Source organism: Pezoporus flaviventris, unplaced genomic scaffold (genome assembly GCF_033815535.1).
Source record: "Pezoporus flaviventris isolate CSIRO_AGI_PZ_B2104156 unplaced genomic scaffold, CSIRO_AGI_Pfla_v1 ptg000041l, whole genome shotgun sequence".
NCBI classification, from domain to species: domain Eukaryota; kingdom Metazoa; phylum Chordata; class Aves; order Psittaciformes; family Psittacidae; genus Pezoporus; species Pezoporus flaviventris.
In genome coordinates this window covers 14102991-14118754 of record NW_026892589.1, presented here as the reverse complement: position 1 = coordinate 14118754, position 15764 = coordinate 14102991, and the positions used below count along the sequence as shown (strand labels likewise).

General features: G+C 60.3%; 3 protein-coding genes across 5 annotated transcripts in view; 2 read left to right on the top strand and 1 right to left on the bottom strand.

Annotated features, from left to right (window-relative positions):
• Nucleotides 1-1962, bottom strand: part of SGSM1 (small G protein signaling modulator 1) — a 30344-nt gene extending 28382 nt beyond the window's left edge. For all 3 annotated transcript variants that reach the window (XM_061466511.1, XM_061466509.1, XM_061466510.1), the window contains exons 1-2: nt 1909-1962; nt 1780-1823 (exon numbers count right to left, since the gene is read on the bottom strand). In XM_061466511.1, coding sequence (XP_061322495.1) covers nt 1780-1823; nt 1909-1927 — 63 coding nt within the window. In that variant the 5' untranslated portion in view covers nt 1928-1962. The remainder of the gene's footprint in view (nt 1-1779; nt 1824-1908) is intronic.
• Nucleotides 1963-5799: 3837 nt separating this feature from the next.
• On the top strand, nt 5800-12473 carry LOC133275636 (sodium-dependent serotonin transporter-like). Its single transcript, XM_061465664.1, has 13 exons — nt 5800-6155; nt 7658-7792; nt 7888-8107; nt 8322-8460; nt 8661-8795; nt 9328-9431; nt 9610-9737; nt 9823-9935; nt 10122-10253; nt 10377-10476; nt 10669-10769; nt 11435-11602; nt 12028-12473. The coding sequence occupies exons 1-13, from the start codon at nt 5972-5974 to the stop codon at nt 12106-12108; spliced, it is 1740 nt and encodes a 579-aa protein (XP_061321648.1). The 5' UTR covers nt 5800-5971; the 3' UTR covers nt 12109-12473.
• Nucleotides 12474-12944: 471 nt separating this feature from the next.
• Nucleotides 12945-14266, top strand: CUNH12orf76 (chromosome unknown C12orf76 homolog). The gene is made up of 2 exons (XM_061466503.1): nt 12945-13065; nt 13196-14266. The coding sequence occupies exons 1-2, from the start codon at nt 12969-12971 to the stop codon at nt 13279-13281; spliced, it is 183 nt and encodes a 60-aa protein (XP_061322487.1). The 5' UTR covers nt 12945-12968; the 3' UTR covers nt 13282-14266.
• The last annotated feature ends 1498 nt before the right edge of the window (nt 14267-15764 follow it).

Here is a 15764-nt window from a genome sequence, read left to right as displayed (position 1 = left end):
GCTCCCAATTTCAGTTAATTACTGCTAATTAACTGTTAACTAATTAAATAATAGAGAACCTGTTGTTCCATGTCACAGAATCCCCAACTGGTTTGTGTTGGAAAGGACCTTAAAGCTCCAACACCTGCCCCGGGCAGGGACCCCTTCCACTGGAGCAGCTTGCTCCAAGCCCCTGTGTCCAACCTGGCCTTGAGCACTGCCAGGGATGGGGCAGCCACAGCTTCTCTGGGCACCCTGTGCCAGCGCCTCAGCACCCTCCCAGGGAAGAGCTTCTGCCTCAGAGCTCATCTCAGTCTCCCTTCTAGCAGGTTAAAGCCATTCCCCTTGGCCTGTCCCTACATCCCTCATCCAAAGCCCCCTCCAAGTTTCCTGTCGGCCCCCTTTAGGCATTGGAAGACTGTTGTAAGCTCTCCCCGAGAGGTTCATTGTACCAGAAGCCAGCAGAAAGGCACGTCACCAGCCTCAGCTCTCCTCCCACCAACACACGCCGCACTTCAACCACAACCCCTGAGGAAGAGCAGAGGGAGCAGAGCCTGGCTCTGGACACCAGCTCGGAAGATGCTCGTGTGCCCTGGGAGCTCGCAGGGGTCTCTGTGAGGAAGCTCCCGTCCCTGGTTCAAGCAGCACACGGCCGGGCAGCCCTCACCTCCTGCCCTCATCGCTGCCGCCGTGCAGCCAGGCTGCTGTTGTGTCTCTCTCCGCAGACAGACACTGATAATGAGATGTCAGCTCCATCCACCGCGCTAAATAAATGTCAGACCCTTTCTCTGCTTTAATTGCCGTTGCCAAGGCAACGTGTAGTATTCCTTACCTCCGCGCCAGGCACAGGATGAAAGGTGGGAAGTGGCCTGGATGAACAGTCAAGCACCGTGTGCTGCCACCCAGACCTACCCCCCGTGGGGCTTGTGCACCCAGTGCCTCCAAGCGGGGACGTTCTGCTCTCCAGAGCCCATAAGCTTGATACCAGGATGCTCACAAGACCAGAAACAGAACGTCACGCATCGCACCCTCCAAAGCCCCATGGAGGTGACCTGCACCGATAGACCCAGGCAGGAGATGGCAGCTCCCAGCACCCCACTGCACGGCAGAGCCAGCCCAGGTCCCCCGATGCTCAGGGTTCCAGACCCCGCGATGGGAGGCCCGGATGGGTCCCTGAGCAGCTCTCCCAGCCCACCCCCATGCACGGACTACGTGGCAGAGCGGCAGGGCTCAGCCCCACATCCCGATCTGCCATCGCTCACCGTGCTAACGCACTAAAGCCACACGCACCACGGACACAGAGGAGCTGGAGGCAGCTCAGTATAAACCAACAGAGAGTTCAAGGTGCTGAGAAGAGGGACCAGAACAGGCCGATGGGAAGCGCCATGGCAGCCCGGACACAGACACCCGTGTGCATGTCCGCGTCTGCCTCCCGCCCCGCGCTTTGTGAGTGAGGGGCTCGCCCCATCCCGGTTCCCAAGGGAAGCAGCGCCGGGAACCGTCCCTTTATCCCTGCGGAAACCACAACTTGCGGGAGCGGCTCTGCCGCCGGCGGGAGGCGATTGCCGTGAGGCGCTGCGGCAGGGATGCTCCTGCACCCCGGCACCGGGCAGCGGCACCGGGCTCGGGATGGGGAGGGTTCGGGAGCTGGATTCGCTGCAGCAGGAGCCAGCTCGCAGCCGAGCCCAGCGCCGGGGCCGGTCCCACCGCGGATCCCCATCACCGCGGGCTCGGGTCACGGCGCCGCGAAGGGGAACGGGGGGCACGGGGCTGCTGCCGCGGGGTCCCGCAGCCGCCTACCTCCTTCTTGACGGTGCGCAGCAGCCGCTGCCGGGTCTCGGCCTCTGCGGGGACAAGGGGAGAGCCCGTTAGTGCGGGGCGGCCCGAGCCCGGCCCCGCCGGCCCCGGCCCCGCCGCCCCCAGCCCTACCCGCCGGGGCCGCCGCCATGGCCGCGCTCCGCTCCGCTCCGTGCCGGGCCGAGCCGGGCCGGGCCCACCCGCGGCCGCCGGGGCGGAGCCGCCGCTGCCGCCGCCAATCGGCGCCGGGCGGGGGGAGCGCCCCGGGCCCGGCCCTCAGCGTGGACCGCGGCCGCGCCCCGCAGCCCCCGGCACCGGGCACCCCCCGCGCGGGGACCCGAGACTGGGGCGGGTCCCCGGGGCTGCGGAGGCCTCTGAGGGGCGAAGGCAGCGTCCTGGTAGCGCCGCATCACCCGCGGGCGGGAGGTGATGGATGGGAGCAGGGGTGCAGAGGGGAGACTGAGCTGAGCTCTCAGGCAGAAGCTCTTCCCTGGGAGGGTGCTGAGGCGCTGGCACAGGGTGCCCAGAGAAGCTGTGGCTGCCCCATCCCTGGCAGTGCTCAAGGCCAGGTTGGACACAGGGGCTTGGAGCAAGCTGCTCCAGTGGAAGGGGTCCCTGCCCGTGGCAGGGCTTGGAGCTGGGTGAGCTTTAAGGTCCCTTCAACACAAACCATGGTTCTACGAACACCCGTTCATGGGAGCCCCAAGTCTGTGCTACCAAAATCGCAGCCCCTCCAGAGAAATCCCTCCCGGCAGCTGCCATTAACGAATCTCCCGTTTGTCTGCTCCCCCATTGCTATTCCAGGACATTTCCATAGAAACAGCATCCCGGCTCCTCCGCAGCCCAGCTTCCAATAACTACAAACAGCACTAGCACCAGGGCAGCGGCTGGGCCCGGTTTGGTCCCTTCCAACCCCAACCACTCTGCTCCTGTGCGTCCTGAGGAGCCAGGGCTCAGCACGGATGGGTCACACAGCACCTTGCACGCTCCGGTCTCTGTAAAGCTTCTCCAGCCTGGAATGAGACCGGTCTGGGCTCAGCCATCAGCCCCTGGCAGAGCCTTGAGCACGGCCTGAGGCAGGCACCGGGGTTCTCCTGCCCGTTTCTCACTTTGGCCGCTGTGGAGATGCTGTCCTGGTCCGGAGGGGCAGGAGCTGGTGGCTGGACACGCACTGAGTGAGCCCAGGGAGGTTCAGGTGGCACCAGAAACAGCACTGGAGAGGGACCGGTGATTGCCTGGGTTCTTCCCAATCACAACGGTGCTATACAGGGGGCTATGGCTGATTTATAACCTTCCTCTGGGGAGCTCAGAGAAGCCTTGCTGGTTCCTTCTCCTTGGAAAAGTCTGCTTCTCCCTGGATTAAAGACGGCTGGGAGACAATCGGCTCCTGTTTTCTGGAGTGCTCAAACGAGAGCACGTTGATCTGTCCTTAATGTGATTAAGTTACATCTCTGAGTATCATGCTAATTAAATTAACCTCCCCACTGCTGCCTCTGCGGCTCACACAGGGTAGCTGCTTTCCAACCACAATCCACTCCTCTGCATTTCGCTGCACGGAGGAGCAGGTAGGATAAAAGCAATGTGCTAATCAAATAATCATCCTGAGTAGAAACAGCCTCGAACTCGATGGGAATTCACATTTCAATCTGAGTCGAGCTTGATTCACACTCTGCCTTTGAAATCTAAAGCGATTTGTGCTTCGAGTGAGGAAAATACCAGGGAAAAGCAAAATAAGGGGATGAAGGGAGCGCACAGAGTACGTCTGTGACGCGGCTGACGCTTACACAGCACGAGGGATGATGTGCTGGGAGCAGTGAGCCTTCAGAGTCAGGAAAGGCAGAAACCTCACTGCAGCTGCCTGTTGCTTCCCCTTCCTTGTCACGCCCCAAGGTGAACACCCGCATCCAGCACACCTGACTTCAGCTGTGTGATTTCAGATGCGACATGGCCTCTGCAATGCCTCTAACTGAATGTCAGGTGATGGACAAAAACAGTTACCGATGAAGTTGGCAAAATAACACCATTTTACCCAGAACCCCCCATCTGGTGTGTCACTGACGGGCACGCTGAGCCCCCGTGGTACCAGTGATGGGGCAGGCTGGACCAGCACACGCTGCCCTTAACACCGGGGCCATGACATGGGGCTTGGGGGGAAACTCATCTCCCTGGTGGGTTGGAGAGCTGGGATCCTGCTGGGCCCCAAAACACTGGAGCTGAGTGTGGGGAGCACAATTCCCTGCAGTGAAAACCATCTCCCCAAGACTCCTCTCCCTCTGCCCTCCTCCATCCCCAGCGTCCCAGAGATCCTGCGATGGCTCCTCCAGCTTCTGAAATAGGGATCTCAAAGCTCTCTCCTCATTGACTTGACAGCAGCAGCCTTGCCCTGACGCTGGAGGAGAGGCAACGGCATGGGCAGGATATCGGGCGCCCCAGGAGAAGGTGGGAGCAGGATGGGAGCACTGGGTGCATTCACGGCTCATTCACTAGCAAGGAGCCCGGGGGTCCGTCAGGGATGCGGCTGCTGGAACGGCATCAAACCAACAGCACATGGGATCGGCTGGAGCAGAGCGGGCAGGGGGACTGCAGCCCCCCTGCAGCCCCAGCACTCGGGTACAGCCGTGTCTTTAATTCCCCGTGGCTGTGTCCACCCCGTGCTGCACGGATTGCAGCTGGAGCTCTCGGCTTTGCACAGTCCCAGGAGTGACACAAATCCCATCTAAACCTCCAGGAGATTAATTGTCCCCCTCCTGTGTGCCGGGCTTGGCTCAGGGGAGCGCGCGGGAGGAGTTAGAAGGATCAGTGATTTCATGGTTCACAAGCAGAGGGGAGAAGCCCTGCACAGGGACCCACAGCACCCATCACTGCCCGCTGGGATGAAGCATCCCAGTTCACCCCATTCGGCATCCCCTGCCGCGGTCCCTGCCCGGGGTGGCTGTGCCACCGCAGATGGACTAAACCCACCGAGGCACAGCCTGTCCTGTCCCCTCACTGCAGCCACCCAGAGCACTGGGATGCGCGACCATGGACCAGCATCAGCCCTGAGCTGCTCTGGTCCAACAGCCCCGGCAAACACTCCCAAACCAACCCCAAATGTGCTTTTAATGCTGTTTCTAACAGGTCTCAGCGTGTGCCTGCAGCATTAACAGTGTCCAGAGGCTCGGGTGCCGGGCAGAGGCCGGGCGCTGCGTCACGTCGTCACAGCAACCCGTGGCCTTGGGAGCACACATCCTGCTCTGATCTCTTCTGTTGCTTCTTTTAATTACAGATGAGGGGGCTGCAAACCCAGTGCTGGAGCACCCCGGAGCCCCCGCAGCACCCAAGAGCCCTGTGCAAGGGGCTCGCTCAGCACCAGCCCTGTGCAGGGACCTTCCCAGGCTCTAACCCTGCACAGGCACCTTTCAATTGCTGCTGCACTGAGGAGTGATGGTTTCCCACACGCTGCCTCCCTGCACACACCTGAGCTGCAGAAGCCGGTGGCTTATTTGGAACAGAACAACCCGGAGCGCCCATGGGATGATGGGGTGATGTGGGGTGGCTTCAACCTGCCCTATGCGAGGGGTGCTGGCTCTGGGCAGCACACACGGGTGAACCCAGCACACGAGTGGGCTCACAGTGAGTGTGGGTTAAGTCTGTGCCCTGCTCTTGCATCCTGGCATTCCCATTTCCCATTCGCTCCGCAGAGCTTTCCCAGCAAGAATGAGCTGTTATTCCCTTGGTGGGTCCAGTGTCATCGCTCACAGAGCACTCACTGCAAAATACACCAAAGGAGAAAGAAGTGTCAGTCAGGAGGAAGGAGCATCACCTCTGTGCGCAAATACAGACCCATTGCACCGGCCCCAAAATCCGTGGACCCCGGGAGCGGAGGGGCTGCAATCCCATCGGAGCACCACTGTCCCCTCCCGCCTGTGACCAGGGCTGGGTTCCTGGGCTCACCCCCACTCCCTGCAGGGAGCTGTCACCCCTCACTCCTCACAAAGCCCTGGCCGGGAATGGTGCCGTTCCCGGCGCGAGGAGTTGAAAGGATCAATAACTCCATGTGTGCAGCAGGGAGCTGCGCCGGAGCCCTGGGTCCAGCGGGAGGGGGGGGAAGCGCCGTCAGCCCGACCCTCCCCTCCTCGGAGCTGTCATCAGCCGCACGGAAAACCCTTCCCAAGTTACTGAGCCTGAATCCTGCAGGATCCGCCGGGGCGGCAGCATGGCACAGCCCTGCCCGGTGCCCAGCGCCAGCCCTCCATGGCCGGACACGGCCCCGGGGCCACAAACCCACCCCAGGGACAAGTGGAGCAAAAAGATGGATTTCCTGCTCTCGGTCGTCGGGTTCGCTGTGGATCTGGGCAACGTGTGGCGGTTCCCTTACATCTGCTACCAGAACGGAGGGGGTAAGGACACTGCAAAGGCTTCTTGGCTCCAAAGAAACCTGGGTTTCATCTTTCTGATGCCAAAAAGCTCGCTGTTGTTTCCCTTCCTTTGCTTCCTCTCCGGACAGGGCGGTTTAGAGACCGACCCAGCTCCTCCTGACCTCTGGCTCTTCTCTGGTTTGTGTCTTTCTTCATCCAAAATCCTCCTCCATTCACTCCTTCCCAGTGTTATCCACTCCTTCCCAGTGTTACCCACTCCTTACCGGTGTTATCCACTCCTTACTGGTGCCATTCCCTTCTTACTGGTGTTACCCACTCCTTCCCAGTGTTATCCACTCCTTACCAGTGTTACCCACTCCTTACTGGTGTTACCCACTCCTTACTGGTGTTACCCACTCCTTCCCGGTGTTATCTACTCCTTCCCGGTGTTATCCACTCCTTCCCGGTGTTCTCCACTCCTTCCCGGTGCCATTCCCTCCTTCCCAGTGCCATTCCCTCCTCAGAAGTGCGTTAGCAGCTCCAGGATCACAAAGAGCAAACTCCTGCGGTCCAAACTGCATGCAAGGGTTGAGAATCCCTAAATCCGGGCTGGGAGGTCCGTCCACCTGATGATCTTGAGGCTCTGGGAATGCAGACCTTACTCTAACCTCACCTTTGCCAGCATCCCAAGCGCCTGCTGCAGCCCCCGGCTCATCCCATGGAGCAGGGGCACGCAGCCGGTGCTCAGGGGGTTCAACCTGCGAGGGATCAACACGAAGCTGAGATGCAGAAGCTTTGTGAAGGGAAACCACCCCGCGTAAATGACACCTAAATAAAGTGCTGCAGCTGGAGCGGAGCAGAGCAGAGCAGGGCCCCTGTGTGGAAATGAAAGAGGAGGAATTCCAGTTTTGTGCTGTTTGCAGTGCAGTTAAATTGCTGAAAGCATCCTCTGGTGCCTGGGAAATGAGGAGCAGATCATTAGTACCACACTCAAGGCTATGATGGGGATCCCGGGTGCCCACGCTGACACACAGCTATTTGGGATTTACTCCCGTGGGATTGGCAGGGAACTTGAGCTGCTCCGTGTTGAGGTGGTTCAAGGAGGAGGTTTCCTCACCCGCCCCATGCACGGGTTGATCCCAGAGCTGCTTCTGGTCCACACGGAGTGGGGATCCTCGAGGGATATCGATAGCAATGCGGCACCGCTGGGCCAGCCCCACCAGGCACACGGGGTATAGGGGGATGCTGGGGGTGCCCCACCGGCACATGGAGGGCTCCCGGTGGAAGAGCCATTGGGGTTCAGTTAACCCCAGCAGGGCTTTCCTGAGCCTGGAGAGCAGCTCCAGGTCCAAAACATCCATGGGGTACAAGTGTGACCCTGTAAAGATGATGGAGGACAAAGGATGAGGACAACATTCAAACTGAACGGCTTTAACCTGCCAGAGGGGAGATGGAGACGAGCTGTTAGGCAGAAGCTCTTCCCTGGGAGGGTGCTGAGGTGCTGGCACAGGTTGGTCACTGCCGCTCTGCTCCTCGCCCCACAGGAGCCTTCCTCATCCCATACACGCTGATGGCTGTTTTCGGAGGGGTTCCCCTCTTCTACATGGAGCTGGCGCTGGGGCAGTTCCACAGGACCGGCGCCATCCCCATCTGGAAGCGCATCTGCCCCATCTTTAAAGGTAAGAGACCCCCAGGCCATGGCCACGCACTCGGGCTGGGCACCGAGAGGGCTGGACCGGCACCGGCTCCTGAGCCTGCTCCCCTCTATCCCCAGGCATCGGCTTTTCCATCTGCATCATTGGCCTCTACGTCTCCTTCTACTACAACACCATCATCGCCTGGGCTCTCTACTACCTGTGCTCGTCCTTCTCGGGCTCCCTGCCCTGGGCCAGCTGCGACAACCCTTGGAACACACCCGACTGCACCAACTACTTCGGGAGGAGCAACGTGACCTGGACCAACTTCTCCAGGTCCCCCGCTGAAGAGTTCTACACGTAAGCACAACACATTGTATGTGGACGAGGTGTTTAACCTGGGGCACATCCCCCTGGAGGCATTCAGGTGCTGGGGAGCAGGACCGGGATGCAGGGAGCAGGGTCTCACGTGGGGATGCTCTTGGGGAGCTCCTGGTCCCCGCTATGGGTGTGCTTGGGGGAGAGGTGAGGTGGGACTTGTCTGATCCCTGGCTACGGGGCTCCCATCCTGCAGGAGGAAGGTCCTGGAGGTCCAGAAGTCCGGGGGTCTGTATGATGTGGGGGGGATCCGCTGGCAGCTGCTGCTCTGCCTCTTCCTCATCTTCACCATCGTCTACTTCAGCCTGTGGAAAGGGGTGAAAACCTCTGGGAAGGTAAGAAAGAGAACCCAGCACCATCCCTGTGCTGAGCATCCCCACCACGGCCAGTCGGGACGCAGCGAGCCCCGGTGGGGTCCCTGTGGGGGCCCTGCCTGCTCAAACACAACCATTGCCTCCTCCCCGTGCTCCCAGCCCTCGCCAGGCCCAACACGGGCAGGTTGGGTGCTCCTGTGCTGAGGGCTGGCTCCCTGCAGGTGGTGTGGGTGACGGCCACGCTGCCCTACGTTGTCCTCCTCATCCTGCTGGTCCGAGGGGCCACCCTGCCCGGGGCATGGAGAGGGGTCCTCTTCTACCTGCGCCCGGACTGGGGCAAGCTCCTGAGCACTGCGGTGAGTGCACGGTGGGACCCCAGCGCCCAAACCCTGGCACAGACACCATGAGTCTGGCAATGGGGCCCTGGTTCCTACAGGAACAGAGGCCCCGACAGGCCCTTGTAATGTAAATCTGTAATTGAATCACCCATCTCATCACCACCGGGTTTTGTCTGTGCCCTGGGCTCACAATGGGCTTCCTGGGGGTAATTACCAGGCAGCACTTGAGAATTCTCATTAAGGAGAATCAGGACCCGCTGCCAGCACTGAGGCTGCCCTGGCAGGAGCAGGCATGGGGGGCTCGGGGCTCCCCTCGATCTCATCCCCTTGCAAACACGGGCACACACAGATGTTAATGCTCAATCCTGCTGCTGCAGGAGCCCAGCGTGGAAATGAGCCCCCTCCATCCCACAGCAGCTTCCCTGCTCCCAGGGGAATGGGGCAGGCAGGAGAGGTCTGGCAGCATGTGCCAACGCAGACCCCATCCCCATGCCGTGGGGCGGGCACGCCGGGGGGTACCCTCGGCCCTGCCTGTTGCTTCTCCTGCCAGGTTTGGGTGGATGCTGCCGCGCAGATCTTCTTCTCCCTGGGCCCCGGGTTCGGTGTCCTTCTCGCTCTGGCCAGTTACAACCCCTTCCACAACAACTGCTACCGGTGAGCTCCTGCAGCCACGGGATGCTCAGCTGCATCCCGCAGCCTCTGTGCGCCGGGCCGAGCATCCTGCCCCATTCACTGGTGGTTTCGGTGTGTGGGGCTGCAGAGGGAACCCCTGGGGGTGCCGCACCGGGGTGGGATTCTCCCATGGGACACATCCCTGCTCTCTGCCCTGCAGGGACGCGCTGGTAACCAGCGCAGTGAACTGCCTCACCAGCTTCCTCTCGGGCTTCGTCATCTTCGCCGTGCTGGGCTACATGGCTGAGATGAGGGACGTGGAGGTGGAGGATGTCGCCAGAGACAAAGGTTCCCCTCCGTCCATCACAGCTGCCCCGTCCTGCCCCTGCGTGTGCCAGAGCAGCCGGGGAACAGCACCCCTGTCCCCTCCTAGGGCCCAGCCTCCTTTTTATCACCTACCCTGAAGCGATCGCCAACATGGTGGGATCCACCTTCTTTGCCATCATCTTCTTCCTGATGATGATAACGCTGGGGCTGGACAGCACGGTGGGTGCAGGCTGGCGTCCCACGGCTCACAGTGGGTGGGTGACAGGGGATGCTGTGGCCTCGGGAAGGAGGGCAGCCTGCCGAGCATGGCAGGGAGAGAGGGGACAGGATGGGACCAGACTGTCCGAGGGAGCAGCACAAGCCCCACATCCCATTTCTCCACCCCCTCTGCTGTTTCCTTTGCAGTTCGGGGGCTTGGAGGCCGTGATCACGGCCGTGATGGACGAGTACCCGCAGGTCCTGGCTGGGCGACGGGAGCTCTTTGTGCTCGGCCTCATCACCGTGTGCTTCCTGGGCTCCCTGAGCACCCTCACCTACGTGAGCAGCACCGGGCTCCGCTCCCATCCCTCCGCATCCCCACTCCTATCTCCGGCATCCCCTGGGGCAGGGCTTCCCCTGCTCCCTATGGGCCCTGCAGCCGCTCTCCCTGTGCTGTTGCAGGGGGGAGCCTACGTGGTGAAGCTGCTGGAGGAGTTTGGAGCCGGCTGCTCCATCCTGGCCGTGGTGCTCCTGGAAACCATCGCTGTGTCCTGGGTTTATGGTAAGAAACCCCCTCAGTTCATCAAACCCCCCTGCAGGCCCCTACACAATGCTCTGCATCATGCACGTGAGTCAATGCCACGGGAGCCAGGGGCAGAGGCACGTGTGGGATGGGGCACGGGGCGCTGCACGGATGCCCCCATGCCCGTGCTCCCCATGGATCTCCGTGCTGCGACAGCTCTCTCCTCCGCAGGGATACAGAGGTTCTCCCACGATGTGAAAGCCATGCTGGGCTTCACGCCGGGTGTCTTCTGGAAGGTGTGCTGGGTGGCCATCAGCCCGGCCTTGCTGGCGGTGAGTGTCCACGGCCAGGATTAAAGGCAGGGCTGGCCTGTCCCAGCCTCTTACGCTGCTGCTGCCCCCGGGAGCAGCCGGGTTAACTAAGGCACAAGCTGGAATTACATTTTCCAGCCCCTTCTGCAGCTCTGGGGCGGAGCTGGGAGCTGGCGGCTCACACGGCACAAGCACAGCTTCACTTCACGCTCCTGGTCCCACACTTGTGCTGGCACCGCCAGCCACGGGTACAGCACCGAGCTGGATCCGTCCCCTTTGAAATGCAGCTCGCCCAGCACTTCAAAGGCTGCTTAGAGGCAGAGGGGTCTAATCTCACCACATCTGCGGGAGAAGAGGCCTTGTGAGGATTAATTAGTGCTCTGAGCGCTTGGCCGTGGTTATTAGGAGGGAGGAATTATCATCAAAGCAGACAGTGAGTGATGCTGTTCAGCAGTGGGGACGTGCAGCTTGCGCACGCCGCGGTCCCTGTGGGGTTTGTGAGATGAAGACCTCCCAGCCCCACGCCTGGCAGCTGGGAAGTGTCACTGCAGCATCCCCAGAGAGGGTTTGTGCCACCCATGTCGTGCACGTGGGTTTTGGGGCCGCACATGCTGGTGACCGGCAGTGGGGTATCTCCTGCTGCGGTCCAGCCCCTTCAGCATCCCTCTCTGCTCCATTGCTTACAGTTCATAGTGATCAGCTCCCTCCTGGACCAGCCGCCGCTGACCCTCTTTGAGTATCAGTACCCTGAGTGGAGCATCTCGGTGGGGTACCTCATAGCAGCATCGTCCTTCATCTGCATCCCCCTCTACATGGTGTACAAGCTCGTCTGGACACCGGGGTCACTCAAGCAGGTCAGGGCGATGCCATGGCCCCTGCAAGGGCTGAGGGTGGGCAGGGACCCACTCGGGTGAGCTGGGCAGATGGCTCATGCATCCTCAGCATCGTTGTTCATGTGGCAGTTAAATCACACCCGAGGAGCAGGGCTGGGTGGATAAAACAAGGGGAATGGCTTCAACCTGCCAGAGGGGAGACTGAGATGAGCTCTGAGGCAGAAGCTCTTCCCTGTGAGGGTGCTGAGGCGCTGGCACAGGGTGCCCAGAGAAGCTGTGGCTGCCCCATCCCTGGCAGTGTTCAAGGCCAGGTTGGACACAGGGGCTTGGAGCAAGCTGCTCCAGTGGAAGGGGTCCCTGCCCGTGGCAGGGGTTGGAGCTGGAGGAGCTTTAAGGCGGCACCAGGCCCCGGTGCAGGAAGGAAACCCACTGCCTCTTCTCCCCAGCGCCTCGCTGTCTGCCTCTGGCCGGAGAAAGCCACAGGAGCGCCGCAGGCAGAGGCCGTGCCCATGTCTCCCGTGCTGTAGCCTGGCGGCACGTCCAGGGGATGCAGAGACTGCCCCGGCCTCCTGCCCCTGCCCTGCGTGAGCCATGGGGCAGGCACAAGAGCCGCTGCCATCGCCCTGCTCACACCAAACCGCCCCCCCGCGTCTCCCCTGAGCTGCTCTCAGGTCCACAGCAGGGACCACGGGGCCCACCGCTGGCTCCCATGGGCTGGAAGCGAAGAGGCCAAAGGAGCTCCTTCTGCTCGAGGGATCCCCGATCCCGGTGCAGATGAAGGCTCTGCCCAGCGGTGAACACGCCGTCTATGGGGCTCTATGACCTTGCCTGGCGTGCCGCGGCCGGAGCAGTGCATGCCTGTAGCTGCGCCGTGAGTGACCTGGGAAATAAAGCTGCTGCTACCGGATCAGCTGTTGGATCAGGGAGGTGCGAACCCGCCGCGCTCCTCCCAGTAACCCCGCATCCCTCCGCACTGATTACGCCCGTTAAACACTTCCCAGAACCCACATTCACCTCGGTGCAGGCGAAGCACCAGCTCCTGGTCCGGCTGCAGCCCCAGCCTGTGCTGCTCTGCAGCGGCGCCCGTCACCGTCCCCTCCGGGCGGCGCCGCTCAGTCAGGGTCAGCCAGAGCGGCGGAGCGGAGCGCAGCGAGAGCTGGGGTGGGCATGGGGCTGAAGGGGCACATGGAGCTCGGGGCCACAGGGGACTAAGGGGGCACGCACGGCTTGGGGGGGGGGGGGGGGGGGGCTGGCGGACCCGGTGCCGTTGAACCCCCCCCGCTGCCCCGGCTCCCCCGGAAGGAGCCGCGGTCGGGGCCGGGCTGCAGGAAGAGGCGGGCCCGGTGCGGGCGCACAAAGGCGGGCGCTGGGTCCGCCCCGTCGCGGGATGCCGGCGGTGGGGCGCGGGGCGCTGGCGGCCCTGGCGCTGCTGGGCCCGGCGGAGCGGGGCCGCCCCTTCGCCGTGCTGCAGAAACAGAACCTGGGTAAGGGCCGGGGCGTTAATTAACGCTGTGCGTTAATTGCGGGTCGGTTCTGACGCTGATGCGGGGTGTGTGGGGGGTGTGTATGTGTGTGCGCAGCGCGCGGGCCCGTTAACGTGTCCCCCTCCCGCAGTGCTGCTCGGCAGCATCCTCAGCGCGCTGCTGCTCACCATCATCCTCATGGCCATCTGCGTCTACAAGCCCGTGCGGCGGCGGTAGCGGCGCCAGAGCCAGGCCCGAGCCTGGGTCCGTCCTTGGAAGCGCTGCTCATGTGCCCCCCTGTTCTCCCGCCTGGTACCCAGCCCTGCCGCCCGCTGCATCTCCTGCCAGCTGCAGGATGCCCTGATGGATGCGGTGGGTGGCTGCATCAGCACCAGCGTGGCCGGGTGCAGGCAGTCACGGCAGGCTGACTCCGGACCTCCCGCAGTGAACCCGGCTGGGTTTGAGCAGCGTTTCAGCGAGGCTGGTCCGTCAGGATGTGCTGGAGTGATCGGTGCCTGGAACCACCCTGGGTCGGCAGGAGAGCACAGCCAGCTGCTCACAGCGTGCTCGGCTCCACCACATATAGTTTTGTGTTCATATTAACTCGGTTCCTCGCTTGAATGATGAATCTTGAGGGTGGGACAGGGCTTGGAGCAAGCTGCTCTAGTGGAAGGTGTCCCTGCCCGTGGCAGGGGGTTGGAGCTGGAGGAGCTTTAAGGTCCCTTCAACCCAAACCATTCCATGACTGCAGTTTGGCAGCTGCGGGGTCTGGCCCATGTTTCCCTAAGGGCAGAAACACCAAAGCAGGAGCAGCTCCTGGTGTAGCTGCTCTGGGACAGGCTTGTCATTCCCCATGGTATTTATTTAACTCTCGGCTCAACAGCCCCAACCCACCTTGCACCAAATGTCCGTGCCCAGCCTGTCAGGAGCTGGGATGCAGCTGAGGGTTTCCACTACCGGGATCCAGCTCCTGGAGGTTCCTTGTGGGGAAGCTCCAGCCAGCCCTGTCCCACCAGTAAGAGATTCAGGTGTTTACACTGGAATCCCACTTGGTATGAATGCTGCTGTTTTCATTTGCACTGCTCCGAGTAGTAACTGGATTTTGCTTCTTGAGTATACCTGTTATTTAACATAGGGGGGTCTGCCTAGTAATTTATTTAGTGTTTTAAAACTTCCCTTCTGGAACGACTGTGCTGACTGTTCCCTAAACCCTTGTGCTGCATCCGATGTGTTCTCCCTTCAGTTTGTTTTAAAGGACACTGCCTGCTGGCATTCAGGGCCAGGCTGGATGTGGTTCTGAGCAACCTGGTCTAGTTGAGGACGTCCCTGCTCACTGCAGGGGGGTTGGACTAGACGAGCTTTGAAGGGCCCTTCCAACCCAAACTACTCCATGATTGCAACGGGGAATTTGCTTTGCTCATGCTCCAGTAGGAGGCTGGTCTAGAACAGATCCAGGTATTAGCTGAAGTGAAACATGGATGAGGAAGCAAGGTAACGCTGCCTGCTGCTTTCTGATCCCTTTCACTCTGATCTCCGAGTCCTTACTGCTGATTCCTCTCGGTCCTCACCGGCTGTTCCTGGCGGGTGGATGCAGCTCACAGCTCCAGCTCGGCACTCCCTGGAGCAGCATGCTGGTTTGCATTCATCCCTCGCTCCCTGCCACGTCTCTTTGTACAAATAAAAAGCTGACTAAACAGCCCAAGGCGCTTCTTTATTCATGGATGTTCCGTTTGTTAATTCTGGAGCTGTCCCCTTCTCACTTCCCATCAGCTCTCAGTTCTGACCAGGGCCAGGACAGCAGCACTGGGCAAAGCCCCTGTTTTCTTGGGTGTTTTTCAGCAAGAAACTGGTAACTAGGACCTCAGACATCACTCTCTGAGCGTGGTGCACTCACCAGTGACATAAACAGGTAAAGTCCAGTTAGGAAGATTCCATTTTGAAATCAAAAGACATCCCAGGCAGTGTAAGAAGGATCATCCACATTAAGCCCATCATCAGTTGCTGCTGTTGAACATTAGCCCGTATGCTTAAAACAGTCCAAAAGCACAGAAAAAAGCATGTTTAAGTCTCAAAACCAAATGCAAACACCACCAACCCTGTGGAAACAGCACCCATCTCAAACACTTCAAAAGCCAATTGTAGTTCTGGAATGAACTAGAGGTGTTTGAGCTGCTGCTTTCCCACATCAGCCTTGAGGTTCCTTGGAAAGAGAGGTTGGACTCAGCTTTTACACAGCATTAACATTAAACACGCTGTGCACCCTCTGCTGCTCCTCTCCTCTTACTCACACAAAGGCAGGTACAGAAGCAGGAGCTCAGGAGTCCCATGGTGCTTCCTTTCATTGCCATGGGTCCATCGGTTTCCAAACCAGGGAGACACAAAAGTTGGCTGAAAGCGTCAGCAATGTGGTTCCAGGGATTATGTCTGTGTTTCAGATTACACCAGAGCTACCTTTGATAAATCCATAGCCATAGCATCACCTTTGATGTACAAAAAGGCAGGTCATTATTTCAAAGGACTCCAGTTACTGTGTTAGCAATAAAATACTTAATTTATGTAGTGCAATGCTGTGCAGAATCTTTGTTCTTCCAGCACACACAGAGGATTAAGAGGACACTTCCCATACATACAGTGTCAGAGGGAAGCTGGGGTTTAAGAAAAGCAGCTCCTGGTACAGGGAATGGCCTTCCTGGTCAGGTGGAACGATGCAAAAGCCCTTT

Bases quoted from the DNA above. Each gene is read 5' to 3' on its own strand.
- LOC133275636 (XM_061465664.1), top strand. From the start codon at position 5,972: ATGGCACAGCCCTGCCCGGTGCCCAGCGCCAGCCCTCCATGGCCGGAC. The intron at 10,254-10,376 runs GTGAGCAGCACC...GTGCTGTTGCAG, and splicing joins CCCTGAGCACCCTCACCTAC to GGGGGAGCCTACGTGGTGAA. The intron at 10,770-11,434 runs GTGAGTGTCCAC...CATTGCTTACAG, and splicing joins TCAGCCCGGCCTTGCTGGCG to TTCATAGTGATCAGCTCCCT.
- CUNH12orf76 (XM_061466503.1), top strand. From the start codon at position 12,969: ATGCCGGCGGTGGGGCGCGGGGCGCTGGCGGCCCTGGCGCTGCTGGGC. The intron at 13,066-13,195 runs GTAAGGGCCGGG...CCCCTCCCGCAG, and splicing joins GCTGCAGAAACAGAACCTGG to TGCTGCTCGGCAGCATCCTC.